Genomic DNA, 14,763 nt, shown 5'->3' with positions numbered 1-14,763 from the left:
AACACTGCTGGTAATCTAGGACGTTGGATTCCATTGCTCTCCCGAAAAACAATTTGTTTACATTAGCGAAATTAGCTCGGTAACTTACTCCTGTCCACTAGACAGGCCGATTCAATGCATTACAGAGGGCCGAAACCGTTGCGGAGATGGACGCATACGATTTGTTTACAAGTTGCAGAAAGGGCGACATTTCTAGAGTCAGGTAAATGGATGCCTGTTTGGTCTTGTTTTCCGCTTGTTAGAATGTTGCTATGCGTAACCTAAAACGGTTGCATAACTAAGTAGCTAGCTGTGCTAGCTTGCTTTATGTTTTACGTTGTAGGAACGTGCCATGTCGTGGAAATGTCGTGGAAAAGTAGCCTAAGTAGGTCAACTTCATATTAGTTCAAGGCCCATCCTCCCAATGTAACTATGCTAGCTAGCACTACGTAATGTGGTGCCAAGTAAGCAATGTTAGGATTGCATTGATGCAGTCAGTCTTTTCGAAAAACATTTTCTAAAAGCGTATATAGTAGAGGTATCTTTATAAGTAACTCTTTTAGAGAATTCAATAGCAATATGTGGCACGGTGCTTTGCACTGTCGCCTACAGCAAGAAAGGTCCTGCAGGACCGGTTCGATTCCAGCTTGGGACGCTGCATGTTCTCCCCGTGTTTACAAGGGTTTCCTCCCAAAATAACCCAAATATAACTGAGCGCGCTCCTGTCTGTCCCTGTACAAGATTGGACATGTTGAGTAGTGATGTGACGTTCGCGAACGATCCGATTCTTTTGAACGTCTCTTTAAAACGAACGATGGGAACCGATTCGCAGTTGTGGGAGCCGTTCTTTTTTCACTGTATTCTTGTGTGGAAAATGTGGCACTAAAAGCTGTTATGCACAGTCATTCATTGTAGCCTGCTTAGTTTTTTAGGTGTTGCGTGAATAACGTAAGTCAGGTTTATTTACACACAAACACATTTTATACAAAGGGTAAATCCAAAAAAAAATCTTGCTGTCAAAGCAGAGGAATGTGGCGCCACCCTGTGGTATGTTTAGGGTAGTGTGGGGTAAAAGGCCCCCCGGGGTAAAAGGCCTCCCTGCTGTATTTCTCCACAAAACCACCATATGATGCCCAATTTAATTTCAACACATTCCCTGGCTACTGCTACTCTTGCGCAATGCACTTTAAAGGTCCCATCACTTCGAGGTCAAATTATTCCACTGGGACAATTCTGAGGTAATTTGATCTTATTTTTGGTCAAACTGAAAAAGTTGTTAACATGATGTAATGAAATTAGACTTCTTCACTTATTTTTGTTATGTCATTAGGAAGGGCTTAGAAGAAATAATACACTTGTTTAGAGAAAAAAATCATAATAGTTTTTTAATAAGAGACGTTTTTTTCATGGGACTGTTTTTGGGGCAAAAGGCCCCCCCTCTAATGGGGCAAAAGGCCCCAGAGGCCCGTTTGCTACTTTGCATTCATTATTTAAGTGGATTAAATCATATTCATAATAAATGTTAAATACCTTAAAGACTTTTAGCCTCCTGATTTTAGATACAAAATATTACATAATTATTGAACCCTTTTCAGCCCAATGTATTATGTTATCATACTTTTCAAGACACATTTTTACACTGTTGGTGTTACACTGTCCTGTTGTAAGTAGTCATATGACAACATTACTAATATCACAAGTTTTAACCAATGGTAGGGGGTTTGCACACTGTACCTTTTAATTTGGGGGCCAAATTAAAAGGGGCCTATTGCCCCGAGGGGGAGGGGGGTGGCTTTTCCCCAAGAGTGGGGTAATAATACTTTTTTTGTTTTTGTACTATAACATAAAATGTATCTACTGTCCCAACATATTACTCTTATAAGTACTTTGGCGTAATCATGACCAAAGTGTACATATTGAATAAATATCCAAATGTATTTTAATTTATCATAAAATCAACATATTCCTTAAGGGGGGCCTTTTACCCCACATTACCCTACCACAAATGTCCACACAAGCCATTACCAAATGAAATTATAGCCTAATCATTATTTCAGAATATGCCACCAATAGAATATATATTGGAGGTCTAAGTTTGAATGATTCTGATCCAAATATTACCCTATCATTCCTCCCAGTGATTATTTCCCAGATAAAATGGGTCATCCCAAGGCTGGTTTCTTAAAAATAAATAAATGTAAAAATGAGCCATTCTTTAGAACGGCTCTTTGAAAGGAACGGATCCTCAAGATCCGGCTCCCTTCAAAGAGCCATAAATCCCATCTCTAATGTTGAGCACTTGGATTGGTCCCTGCTCCTGGCTGCCCTTGGAGGAAGGTAGCACACTAGGATCCTAGTGCCTATTTTGTAGATTGTGAGCAAACTTGTTAAGATCAGTGTGTTTTCTTTCCAGCTACCTTGTTGAACAGAGAGATGTGGACCTCAATGTAAGAGACAAATGGGACAGCACCCCGTTGTGAGTATCGATTAGGCCTAGTTCATTCCGTCTTACTCTTACAGGGTGCATAGTAATCAAGCTATCCTCATCCTGGTCACATATGTACACATATGTAGCCTTTAGCAAATATTGACTTGAGTGTTAAGTACATAATATGACAACACTACATATTTAACTTAAATGAGTCATTTGGTACAGGTATTTAACATCATAAGCCCTGTTATAAGGTTATTTGCGATCATATACAATGGTCCATATAAATATTTTGACAGACTTTGCACTCTTGAGATGTTAGTGCTCATTATTCATGTCACAGCTAAATACACAATGGATCTCTATGGGCATATACTGTACATGCCCATAGAGATCCATTGTGTCCCTCTCCTTAATATGCCCACAGAGAAAACCCTTGACTATTGGGTGGAGTATGGGTTATGGGTTATGGGTTATTGGTTGGGTTGCAACATATTTTTAAGGGGCTCATGTACGCTCGAAGGTCCCGAGGCAAATTCCATCATGGAGTGTCGTCCATCCATTGTTGTCCCACAGGTATTATGCCTGTCTCTGTGGCCATGAGGAGCTGGTCCAGTACCTGTTGGCCAATGGTAAGTTTTGAACTTATATTTTTTTCTTCCTTGTTATATTCACCAATAAAGACCAATGTTTAACTGTACAACATATGGTGCAGTTAAATAGGCTATGTAGTCCTGGTTCTCCATGGGTTTCCCCAAAGTTCATTTTTACCAATCTTGAATAGTTCTGATACCAGTTGGAGCACTATGGACACCAACTAAATACTGTAGATCTGCTATCACTCGAGCTTAGCCCATCCAATCAACTTATCTGCTAGTCTTGATACCCGTTGGAGCAATCAGTAATTGCCCATTTATATTACCCCCCCGAACATAGCGGACCTGTTGTGTGGCAAGTCCAGGTTTGGCTATTGTTTGCAAGCTAGCTAGCTAATACTATTGGGTGGACAATAGAATGCAACAATGTTGGGCAAAGCTGAGCAATGTTTGTATCAGGGAAGCCACTAATTTGTATCAGGGCAACCACTAATTTTGGGCAAAGCTGCAGCTCCTTGCAGCTGATGAGCAGACAAAATAATTCCAGAGTAAGCAGCTGGAACTTTGGATTGATATTGCATTGTTTTGATGACAGTTCTTTTCCTTGTCACGTTGGTTTGGCCATATTAGGTTGTTTTGGCAACAGTTTCTTTCTTTCCATCTTGGCATGCAGGAGCAAAGTGTGAAGCCAACACGTTTGATGGTGAGAGGTGCATGTATGGCTCTCTGAGTGACTCCATCCGACGCCTGCTCAAGGACTACAAGTGTATCTCAGCTCAAACCATGCAGCGGGACTATTATGACTACTTTTTACACATGTAAGAAGCCGTTGCCACAAAGTCATTCATTTGTCTTCTCACTTGTGAGGTTAGCAAATGTTTAGCATCACTAACCCTGATTTCTCTCTGTCTCTCTTTCTCTCTCTCTCCTCTCTCTCATATATCCCAATCCACCTGTCATGTCTGTATGTAGGTTACTGGAGCAAGGTCACTTCAGTGACGTCAAGTTCCTGGTTCACGGTGAGACGTTCCAGGCGCACCGCTGTGTGCTCAGCGCTCGCTCAGAGTACTTCACCGCCATGTTTGAGACCAAGTGGAAAGGGAAACACATGATCGCTCTGAAACACCCACTGGTAGGTGCCATGTTACACCCTCCCCCCTCCCAACCCCTCTTTGGCATGACATTGTCTACGTGGATAGTTACATTCCAAAGCAGGGTGATCATGTAGTATGACTTGAATTAATTGTTTCCTCTGTGACAAGCACGGCCCACGATTAATATGGTATTTACTATGGTTATGATAAAATAGTATTTATTTACACACTTCAAATGTTTTGTTTCAGATTAATCCTGCAGCCTTCAGAGCCATGCTGCAGTACCTTTACACAGGTGAGCATCTACCAAAAGGGCTGTCTGTTTTGTATGAATGAGCAGAATGTGTATTTGCGGAGTATGATAAGTGTACTACGCTATTATAAACATGTCCATTTGGGGACACTTTCTTGACATGATGTTATACAATATATATATTGCTTTTGAGTGGACTGTCCCCTTGACCTCCAGGCCGTATGGACATTGACGTGAGCCACGTGGAGGACTGTAAGCGCCTGGCCAAGCAGTGCAAGATGGGGGACCTCATTGACGAGCTGGAGAACAAGTGCAAGCAGGTCTATGAATTCGGTAAGGCCCCCTCCTCCTAACCGACTGCTTTCAAGTTCTCAGTGGGAAGCATGTTGGTGAATTTAAAGCATACCTGGCAACCCTCACTTTTTCCCCGTAAATTTCCCGTATTTAACCTTTATTTAAAAACAGGAGGACAGTGGGAAAGAAGGGTAAAATACAGGAGAATCCCGGGAAAAACGGGAGGGTTGCCAGGTATGCTAAAGTCCCCTTTAGAGCCACGCCCGAGAGCCAGGGCTGGACTGGCCATGTGGCGTACCGGGCAAATGCCCGGTGGGCCGGACCTACTTGTGGGCCGATCTAAAAAAACGAGCTAACGAACGGCCCATAGAGCAGGGACAGCGGCCCATTGGTCCATTTTCTATACTGACACTGGGCTGGCCCAATCATATGTAGGCCCCACCCCTCCCTCTGTTAGTTTCAGGTGTCATTTGCGTGGGCCGTCAGAGAGCCGCAGCAGCACCCCCCCCCCCCCCCGTCAACAAATCGCGCAGCAGCACTCAACCCCCCCCCCGTCAACAAATCGCGCAGCAGCACCACACACCCCCGTCAACAAATCGCGCAGCAGCACCTCCCCCCCCCCCCGTCAACAAATCGCGGAGCAGCACCCCCCCCCCCCCCCCCGTCAACAAAACGAAACTGAAGGTGTTCCATCTCACCGCGTCGGCTTGGCTAGTGGGCCGACTGGGGCTACATTTCCCGGTAGGAAACATTCACCCAGTCCAGTCCTGCCGAGAGCCATTTATTGTGGCGACTCTTGTCTACTTTCTCCATAGTGTCCAACAAGCCAGGGATCTGTGTGAAGGTGCTGACCCTGGAGCCTCACAAATGTCAGCTACAGGAGGAGATGGCTCTGCTGGCGGACTGTGCTCCCCCTCCAGAGCTTAGAGTAAGAATTCAGTATACACTATAGCTTTTATATCATATACTGTACTATTACAGATTCATTTCAAACAATTTCCTTACAGTACGTGTATATTTTCTTCCTGCTTTTCCTGCAGGTTGGATTTGGAGAGCTTCCCTTTGACAGAATCGACAACTTCCCTAGTTATTCTGACATCTGCTTCCGGGTCGAAGGGTTCAACTTCCTCTGTCATAAGGTATTCAGCGCAGAGCCTGTGGTCGAAGCCACAGTAGATATGAAGGAAGCAGCCGCACACTGTCCTCACTTGCTCAGTGGAATCGGTTTAGCGGTGAACGCAACTTTTCGGTCAGTGACCTTCTAAACGTCATTATACGTACTCTGTCTACACACCTGTCACCGAGACTGTATCCTGGTGTGCAAGAGACTCTTTAGTCACAGTAGATATGACACGTCATTTAGATGTAATTCGCTCATCGTCTCCAAACCTCACCTGAACGTCTGTCTCTGTCTTTGTCTCTGTGTGTGTGTGTGTGCGTGCGCGCGTAGGCGTTTTTCTGCGGACGCAGCGACTACTTCCGAGCGCTGCTGGAGGACCACTTCAGCGAGGGCGAGGTGCTGCAGTCTCAGCCCGGGACCCCCGTGCTCACGCTCCACAACATCTCCCACCAGATCTTCATCCGCCTGCTCTACTACATCTACAGCGACGACACGGAGGTTAGTCCGGCCGCGCCCCGGGATCCAGCCCGAGGCCGAGGCCAGCGTGTGGGTATCTGAGAGGGTGTTGACAGGTAAAGCAACGTGGCGGCAGCCTGGACTTGCGCCTGGCCGCTTGGTTGTTAATCGGCCTGAAATTGCTTTTACAGTATAGTATATAACATGTGTCATATGCTCCTATCAGTCCTATCTGACTTCCCTATGCCTCTTCTGTGTGTGTGCGTGCGCGCGTATGTGTGTGTACAGCTGACTCCAGAGAACGTGTATGACGTGCTGTGTGTGGCCGACATGTACCTGCTGCCAGGCCTGAAGCGCCTGTGTGGGAAGACCTTGGCCAAGACGCTGTGTGAGGACAACATAGTGCACGTCTGGAAGACGGCCCGGCTCTTCCGCCTGTCCCGTCTGGAGGACCAGTGTACAGAGTACATGGCCAGGATCATAGAGAAGGTGGGTGCGTCTCTGGGTCTCCACTAACGGCACATTCGAAGCGACAATCGCCCTGCGGGGGGGAACAAGCGGTCAGGGCGGTAGGCAGCTCGGTCGTTAGAGCGTCTGACTGGTGATGAAAGGTCGCACGATCATTGCCTACCGTTGTGCACTTGAGCAAGGTACTTAACCCCAACACTCGCTCAAAACATTGTAAGAATCTGCTAAAACGACCAAATTGTATACCGGTCAAAAATGCTGAACCGCTCAGGAGACGGTTGCAGCGATGAGCTGAGGAGATTCTGGAGTTGTTCCATCTCTCTCCTCTGTCTCGCCCAGCTGGTTGAACAGGTGGAGTTTGCTGAGGTGATCAGAGAGGATGCTGAGGCGGTGGAGCACAGACACGAGACGGACTCCATCCCCCTGGTGGACGACATCCGCTTCCACATCACCAGCAACGTTCAGACCTTCAGCGCCATCGAGGAGGCCAACCAGAAACTGGAAGCCCTTGAGCAGCTCCTGTCCAGTATCGGCCTGGAGTGTTAAAGGGGAGGCTCTGAAGGCCTGGAGTGTTAAAGGGGAGGCTCTGAAGGCCTGGAGTGTTAAAGGGGAGGCTCTGAAGGCCTGGAGTGTTAAAGGGGAGGCTCTGAAGGCCTGGAGTGTTAAAGGGGAGGCTCTGAAGACCTGGAGTGTTAAAGGGGAGGCTCTGAAAGCCTGGAGTGTTAAAGGGGAGGCTCTGATGGAGGAGTGGCTCACGCTGGCTTAGCTAGCATTAGCATTGGGCCGTTTGTATTTTATTGGGAGGTGTTTTCCTCACCACAAACTCTTGAGTGTTCACTTGTGTTGTGAAAGGGAGAAGAATTTAGGATGATGTCGAATGAGAAATGGGGTTAATCTACAGTACAAAGCATGACAGAATGTAAAAGGTACAGTATACATACAAGAGCAGCATATCTCAGCTAAGCACAATCTCAAGTTGATGCAGTTTATTTAATACACCGGGTTTGCATGTGTTGAAAGATCCCTCTGTTGAAGAAAGCACCATTTAAAGTTTCAAAATGAAGGCAGGATGGGTATCATTCTATGAATTATATTTGGTTTTGAATGCATGCTAACATTGTTTATGTTACACATTATCCATGGAATATATTATTTAAAATATATTTTATGTAGCTATATGATATAGGTATAGATATACTTAGGTGTAATACAGCTAGCTACATTGCTGAATATTGTTTATATAAATATAAAAGAGATAAGATCAGCCTTTGTCCCAAATGTTTGTAAACAAAATCATGTTATAATTTTTTTTGGTTTCTATTTGATGAAAAAGTCAGACAAAAGATTTGTTTAAAGAGCCAAGCAGAATAGTCTCATGATAGTATCAGCACTTTGAGATGGTCTCACAATGAAAAGTGCTTTATAAATATAATGATTTAAAAAAATAATTATTTAGTGTTTTGAACACATGACACCATCTTCATTTTCGAATGGAAAATCCATTCTAAAAAATGATGCACATTTTGCTGTTTTTCAAAAATCGAATGAACGCACTTGAGTGTTTTAATTTCATTTGGGGTTCAGTCCCTTAGAGAGTAATGTAACCTGAGCTTGTATCTTGAATATATAAGGTTACTTGAATTAAACCTAACTGAAATTTTAATTTTTCTCATGCTCTGACTATAGTGAACTTAGCCTCGCATGACACAGTATGGGCAACCATACACTCTTTAAAAAAAAAAAACGAGGGGGTTTTCAGCTGTCCCTATAGGAGAACCCTCTGAAAAACCCTTGAGAATCTAATTTTGTTACTGGTAGAACCATTGTTTTATTAAATCATAATACCTGGTTATGGATCTGAATGGATCTCAGTTATATCTGTGTACACATACTGTACACAGTATGTGCATGTACTGTACATACACATACAACCAGACAAGATAAGTCCGTATTCATTTAAGACTCATTTAAAAAGTTGTTGCCTTTTGACAAGGTTTCTGGGCACACATAGGTCTAGGATTTTTTGGTTCTTCCTATGACATTGCTGTCCATGTCAATATCTCTCCAAATATGTATTTTCTGTTATCAATCTAACCACAAATTTACCCCTGGGTAAGAATATAATATTTGTTTTTAATTTTAATGTGTTAACTATACAGTGAAATGCATGTTAACTCTATACAGTACATAGTGAAAAATTTTGCCAGTTTTCCAGTCAGTCTGTAATATAATGCCTATTTACAAATATCTGTTATGAATGTGGTATACTTAACACCTGAGTTTTGGAGGATGTTAAATCAAATGAACTTCCTAACCCATTGTGGTGTACCCCACTGAAATGCTCATGATTCCTGCTAGCACTGACATATCTAACCCCTTTACCAATGTGGCACTAGGATACAGTGCCTCAAGAATTGACATTAAATCTTGCTGCATATCATTTTGTTTATCTGTTGCAACAGTGTCTTATCATGCTCCGAGCACATGTAGTATCCAGGGTCAAGCTGAAAAAATAAAATGAAAAATAAAATCCAATTTGTCCTAATCTCTGATCAATATATCATACAATATGATCACACAGCTGCTTATACAGAAGGTTGACAATTCTACAATAGCCTGAAGCCTTTTTTACCAATAGAATTCACAAGATGGCGCCATGTCCTCATTAAGTTGCTCTAGTCTACACATTGAGGCATTGTCTTGAAGAAAATATGTTTGTCAGAAGCAGGGAAAGTCATTAAGTGGGAAACACTGAGCTTTCTCATACATTAATGCAAGACATTCACCTTGTTACCAAGGCTCTCTACTCATGAGGACATTACAATGTGGGCCCTCTGCCAGCAGCTAGACCAGCCTCCACTGTGTTCAGCTCTCATTTCACATCTAGTTTATCAGGAGCCCACAAAGGTGTGGAAAAGGTCAGGACAAGGTGAGGGATGGTTGTATGTTTAAGGTGGCATAACTCAAGGGTTGTGTGTGTGTGTGTGTGTGTGCGTGTGTGTGTGTGTGTGTGTGTGTGTGTGTGGTGGGTAGTAGCCTAATAGTGATCGCCCTCTAATAGTTTGCACTGTTCTACCTCCCTATGGGCACAGTCACTCTTCTTTCAAAGGACCTCAGAGGTAATTATAATGTTCCAAGGCTTTCTCAATAGTGTCTGCAACAGAAAAGGCTAAAAAATGCAAGAGGGAATAAGTTGTGGGCAAAGCTGTTCAACGTAGTTCAAGCTAAAGACTAACGTAATCCATTAAAGGACAAAGCCCTTGGCTGAGTTCCCAGTGTCTTAAAAGGCGTACATATTGAAAAGGCAAAAGTAAACATCACAATTTGTTACGACCCCAACAAGCTGCCCTTACAAATGGTTTATGGTTGTTCCTAAGCAACTCTGTGGTTGAGGGCTCGGAGAGGTGATGGGAAAGTTCATGTTTGTAGGATTTCAGACTTATAACACTCTGGGACAAGGGGGTATTTATGAGTCTTTTTAGTTTACCATGATTGCATAATACTTCGGTGAGCAAATTACATGACTCAACCTCATGTATTGCCCCCTGGTACAGTATGTGGTTGCCCTGCACAACGATGAGGTTTTCTTTATATTATATTTTAAAAAAAAAAGTGCAGTCTGATGCATCACACATGCGACACATGCAACACACAGAAACGCAGTCATGAACATGCAACCCATAAATAAATTAACTCTCAGGCAATTAATCAAGTGAAGGGTTCTCTTTTGGCTGTGTCGTTTTTGTTATGTCCTTTTTGAAAACCTTGTTTCCTGAAAAGTATTCTTCTGAGGGACAATGATAAGAAGGATCCTACTGTATTCCCCGACTCCCATAATGCTCTCGTTCTCTGCAAGTGACAAAATTGCCATGGCAACAGACAGGATGAGCTGGTGAAACAAGAACACAAGAACATCATTGAATCTCTACACTGCTGTCATGATGTTAACCCGTTCACATCCATAGCACTCACTGGCAGATGTGCACCATGCCATAATAATAAACTCAGGCATCGTTATCCAACAACTCACGTTTTTATTTTATTCTGACAGTGACACATTGCGTTTTCAAACTAAAAGCAAACCATGCACTTGTCTTGAGTAACCACGAGCTGCAACTATGACCTCCCCCAGACACTGTGTTCTTTAAAAAACAACTGCATTTTGTTTTGGTCAGTGCATGGTCATGAATCACGTACAATATCCTTGTATTTTGAGTCAAAATGAAGACAGAGAGGAACCAAGCAGAGAGGACGGGAATGGCTACTAGAAAAGCAGAAATAGATGGGAGAGGGAAGGCCTGCTAAAATAAGTGGGATTCTGACTCATCACAAGCCTGACTTACTCTGGAGCTCCACAATGACATCCATCTCCGGAGGGCCAGGGGAGTGCACAGAACTCCGCCAGCCATCTGGAGGGACAAAAAGTCCTTTTAAACCCTGCTGCTCTTTCCCCTGTAACTTTCTGTTTCGGTGTAAAACTCGTGGTCCCTGTAACTTTCTGTTTCGGTGTAAAACTCACGGCCGTCCGTGTAACTTTCTGTTCCTGTCTAAAACCCCTGGTCTCTGGTCTGAGGTATTGAAGTTGGATGTGGTAGTGAGGCATGCAAGCAATATGCCTGCACTCTTGGCACCCTCACATTGAGCATAGACACCAGAGTGTGGTTAAGGTTGCAATAACAAGTCTCTCCTCCTTCCCAACAGTGCCAGAGACTGTTAGCTGGTGGAAATTTACTAGCGCTCCCCCCTTTTTCTCATGTCTCAAGTCCCTCTAGTCAGCAGCACTGTGCGTGGGAGTAAAGACTCTTCTTTGTTTAGCAAAAGAATTCTCTTTGCTTTCAACCACAATTGATCCTCTAGAATTAATATGACTTTAAATGGCATGGGCGGTGTTCCGAAGACGTGTGACTGAGGTTGTACAATATGTACTGGTCAGCTTGTCTGGGAAATGACTACACTGTAGATCAACATGCTACAAGGACAAAACAACAAAAATTGCAAAATGTAAACAGATGTACAGGGCTGCAGGTGGCTTGATGATGGTTGGTAGTTGGTAGTTTGGGTGAGCAGATACACATTGGACTCAGATTCATGAGTAAGATATATCTATCCAAGATGTATGACATATATCAATCAATCCAATTATTTATTAATCAAGGACAATACAGCAGTTGCACATGTTCCACCTTTACACATATTACACTTTTGCATAGCAAAATAGCACATGCAGGTAGCACATGGTACAGTTGTTCATTATACATTGGCTTTCTGGCTGACCTTGTCAGGCTGTTTGCCTGTGGTAGACAATTCACTGCTACTGTCACTGTCAATATCCCAATTTGCTATTAGCTAGGATTACTGCCAAGGCAGAGAATGGTAAGACTCGATACTTAGCCACAGCCTTGACCCGCGAGGCTTTCACTCTCTCCCTCCTCCTCTTTCTCCCTTTGCTCTGCCCTCATCTTTAAGTATTTTCTAGTGTTCTTCATCTCTTTGTTCTCTATCTCTCACCCACATTTTCCCTTCATTTCTAATCTCGGTCTCCTCTATGCCCGGCTGTCAACTGTCACTTTTGCTCAACGTTTTTTTTTAATCCTCACCTTTTTTTTCTCCTCACAACACCGTGCCATGTTTTTGGTACAAATAGACAAAGACGGAAGTCATCCCTTTCAGTCACGTAGTCGACACGAACACTCCCTTTTACAGCGCTGTACCAATCAGATTGCTGTGGATACTGTATGATTTATGATAGCCGATAAGGATCTCTCTGCCATCCGAAACACACTGTACTCTCCCATAACCTCTGAGATGTACAGATGTAAATGTGACACCTAGTTGTCCTACGCCCAGGAGTTATTTACGAGAGGTTACTGTATAGACTGTACATAGCCTGACAGAGTGGAGCTATAAGCTGCTGCCAAGAGGATCACATGAAGTGAAAGGACGACACAGTGGGACTAATTCCTTCTCCTCTAAGGACTGAGGAGGGGATGAGAGGTAATTAGCCCCAGGGTGTGGTCCTTTAACCTCCTCCTCCTCAATCCTGCTCAATGCCATGCCTAGGCCAATGCCTGGTTGAACATTTCATGAGTGGTCGTTATAGTGCAATTTGAATTCAAATTTTATTTGAGTTCCGTTTATTGGAGAGCTTGCACTGTGTGGGAGTCATATGCTTACACTTCACATGACTTTGGCCCACTAATATGTGATTAAACCATGTACACTCACCTAACCCTTGTGTCTTGAAGGTCAAAAATTACATTTAACAGCAGAGAAAACCCCCTAGATGATGTGTTTTGAACTTAAAAGTTGGTGACTTTGCCAAGAGTGACCCCAACATTAGAAAAAGTGCATTGCCTTTGTTCATATGCCCAGCTCCGGGACAGGCCCTTCCAATATTTGAGGCCTCCTCCTATGCCCGGAAGAACGGCGTGACCCACCCTTCGAGAGGAGAAGGAGGGTGTCCTCGGACTCGTCTCGGCCCACAGAATCGAATGAGCCTAACCATGAGCGGATTGGACCTGTTTGATTGGCCGAGTTATGAGACCCACAGACCCACAACCCCATTGAAACCCATTCAGTTGGGACTGCCATTGATTCCCTATGGGGGGGACTTTGGAGATTTTTTATTCTTTTGCGTTTTGGCTAATTCTAGCGTAAAATACTGCTCGCTCCAGCGTCCCAGCGACTATAGAATGGTGAAGTGACGTTGTCATTTTGTAGGTTTTCTGCTTCTGGCTGCCTTTGAGGGAAGTACGATGGGATGGGTGAAGAGCAGGAGAAGATGGGTTTTGTGAATTTTGAAGCCCTTAGATGGTTCTGAGGTCAGTGTTGTTGAGATATCCTAACCATTATTGAAACTACCCCCTAGCTCCCTAGTCCCTTACCCCCTAGCTCCTTAGTTCCTTACACCCTAGCTCGCTAGTATCCTACCCCTTGCTCCCTTGTCCACTACCTCCTAGCTTCCTACCCCCTAGCTCCTTAACTCCTTACCCCCTAGCTCCCTTCCCCTTAGCTCCTTACCCCATAGCTTCCTAGTATCCTAACCCCTAGCTCCCTACCCCATAGCTCCCTAATCGCTTACCCCCTAGCTCCTTACTTCCTTACCCCCTTGCTCCTTAGTATCCTACCCCCTAGCTCCCTAGTCCCCTATCCCATAGCTTTTCATTTCACTGTCCTCTATCTCCCTAGTTGGAATCATCCCTTAACATTGATGGCACTGCCCTCTCCTTAGGACAAGGGGAGTATACAGAACGTTTAGACATCACAAGGGTTGCATTAGCCACCAAAACACAGATGAGCCTATACACCAACAGTGTATGCACACTTTATTTCTACATTGAGAGTAAGTATGTTACATTGAGAGTAAGTATGTTATACAAGCACATTTGTTTACTTACAGCAACTGTGTTTAATACGTGCATGATACCAACATCATACTGTTAATGAGTGTGTTGTTCTCCCTCTGAATATAGTCAGAGTTGGCAGGCAAAAGCAGAACTGGTGGCTCTGGAGTCAGTGAGACTTGGAGTCTGCATGTGAGAGAGGGTTACGCTGTCCCCATGTGTCCTCAGACCGCCAACAGGGGACTGTATAGGCCTGCACATGCACGTCTAGGACCCAGGTTACAGACAGGACAAGATGGACATGGACAATTTAAGACAAGAAATGCACACTTTCTATGGTAACACATACTGTACACCGATATGGAGATCAAAATGTGGAATGGTCACTCTTTCGTTCAAGTTTTTGTTTAAAGCCAAAGGTTTTCTTGAAAGCCAATGCACTAGTTTCCTGTTACATGTTCAACTACTTTAGATTCAAGTTAGGTTTTATTCAAAGTAACACAGTGTGCAAAACAGTGTTGTTTTGAAACAACTTCCTGTTTTTGGGCCATTTCCCCTTTAGGTCTCAGAAAACAGTGGGTGCTGTTGACAGAGTGTATTGTTCTTAGGGGAAACCAGCACTGAAACTCAAGGGACGGGGTGACTTGACAACAACCTTTGCTTTGCAATTGATTGGCTTGATTGTAAGGCTTTGTCGGGGTACTAAGAGCTGCACTTCTGCATTCTAAA

General features: G+C 43.9%; 1 protein-coding gene across 1 annotated transcript; it reads left to right on the top strand.

Moving 5' to 3' along the window:
* Positions 1-4: 4 nt before the first annotated feature.
* On the top strand, positions 5-9,197 carry abtb1 (ankyrin repeat and BTB (POZ) domain containing 1). Its single transcript, XM_084461712.1, has 12 exons — positions 5-202; positions 2,393-2,455; positions 2,987-3,042; positions 3,680-3,824; positions 3,979-4,138; positions 4,350-4,395; positions 4,570-4,686; positions 5,463-5,575; positions 5,688-5,786; positions 6,098-6,265; positions 6,512-6,712; positions 7,031-9,197. Exons 1-12 carry the CDS (start codon positions 147-149, stop codon positions 7,235-7,237), a joined length of 1,431 nt encoding a protein of 476 aa, XP_084317838.1. The 5' UTR covers positions 5-146; the 3' UTR covers positions 7,238-9,197.
* Positions 9,198-14,763: the final 5,566 nt, after the last annotated feature.

This window comes from Borostomias antarcticus (assembly GCF_949987555.1).
Source record: "Borostomias antarcticus genome assembly, chromosome: 3".
Taxonomy (NCBI): Eukaryota; Metazoa; Chordata; class Actinopteri; order Stomiiformes; family Stomiidae; genus Borostomias; species Borostomias antarcticus.
This window is presented reverse-complemented; position numbering and strand designations above follow the sequence as displayed.

What these genes read in the sequence shown, in the direction of transcription:
- abtb1 (XM_084461712.1), top strand. Translation starts at nt 147, where the DNA reads ATGGACGCATACGATTTGTTTACAAGTTGCAGAAAGGGCGACATTTCT. An exon ending in GGCGACATTTCTAGAGTCAG is followed by an intron (nt 203 to 2,392) that starts GTAAATGGATGC and finishes TTTTCTTTCCAG; the next exon opens with CTACCTTGTTGAACAGAGAG. An exon ending in CCAGTACCTGTTGGCCAATG is followed by an intron (nt 3,043 to 3,679) that starts GTAAGTTTTGAA and finishes CTTGGCATGCAG; the next exon opens with GAGCAAAGTGTGAAGCCAAC.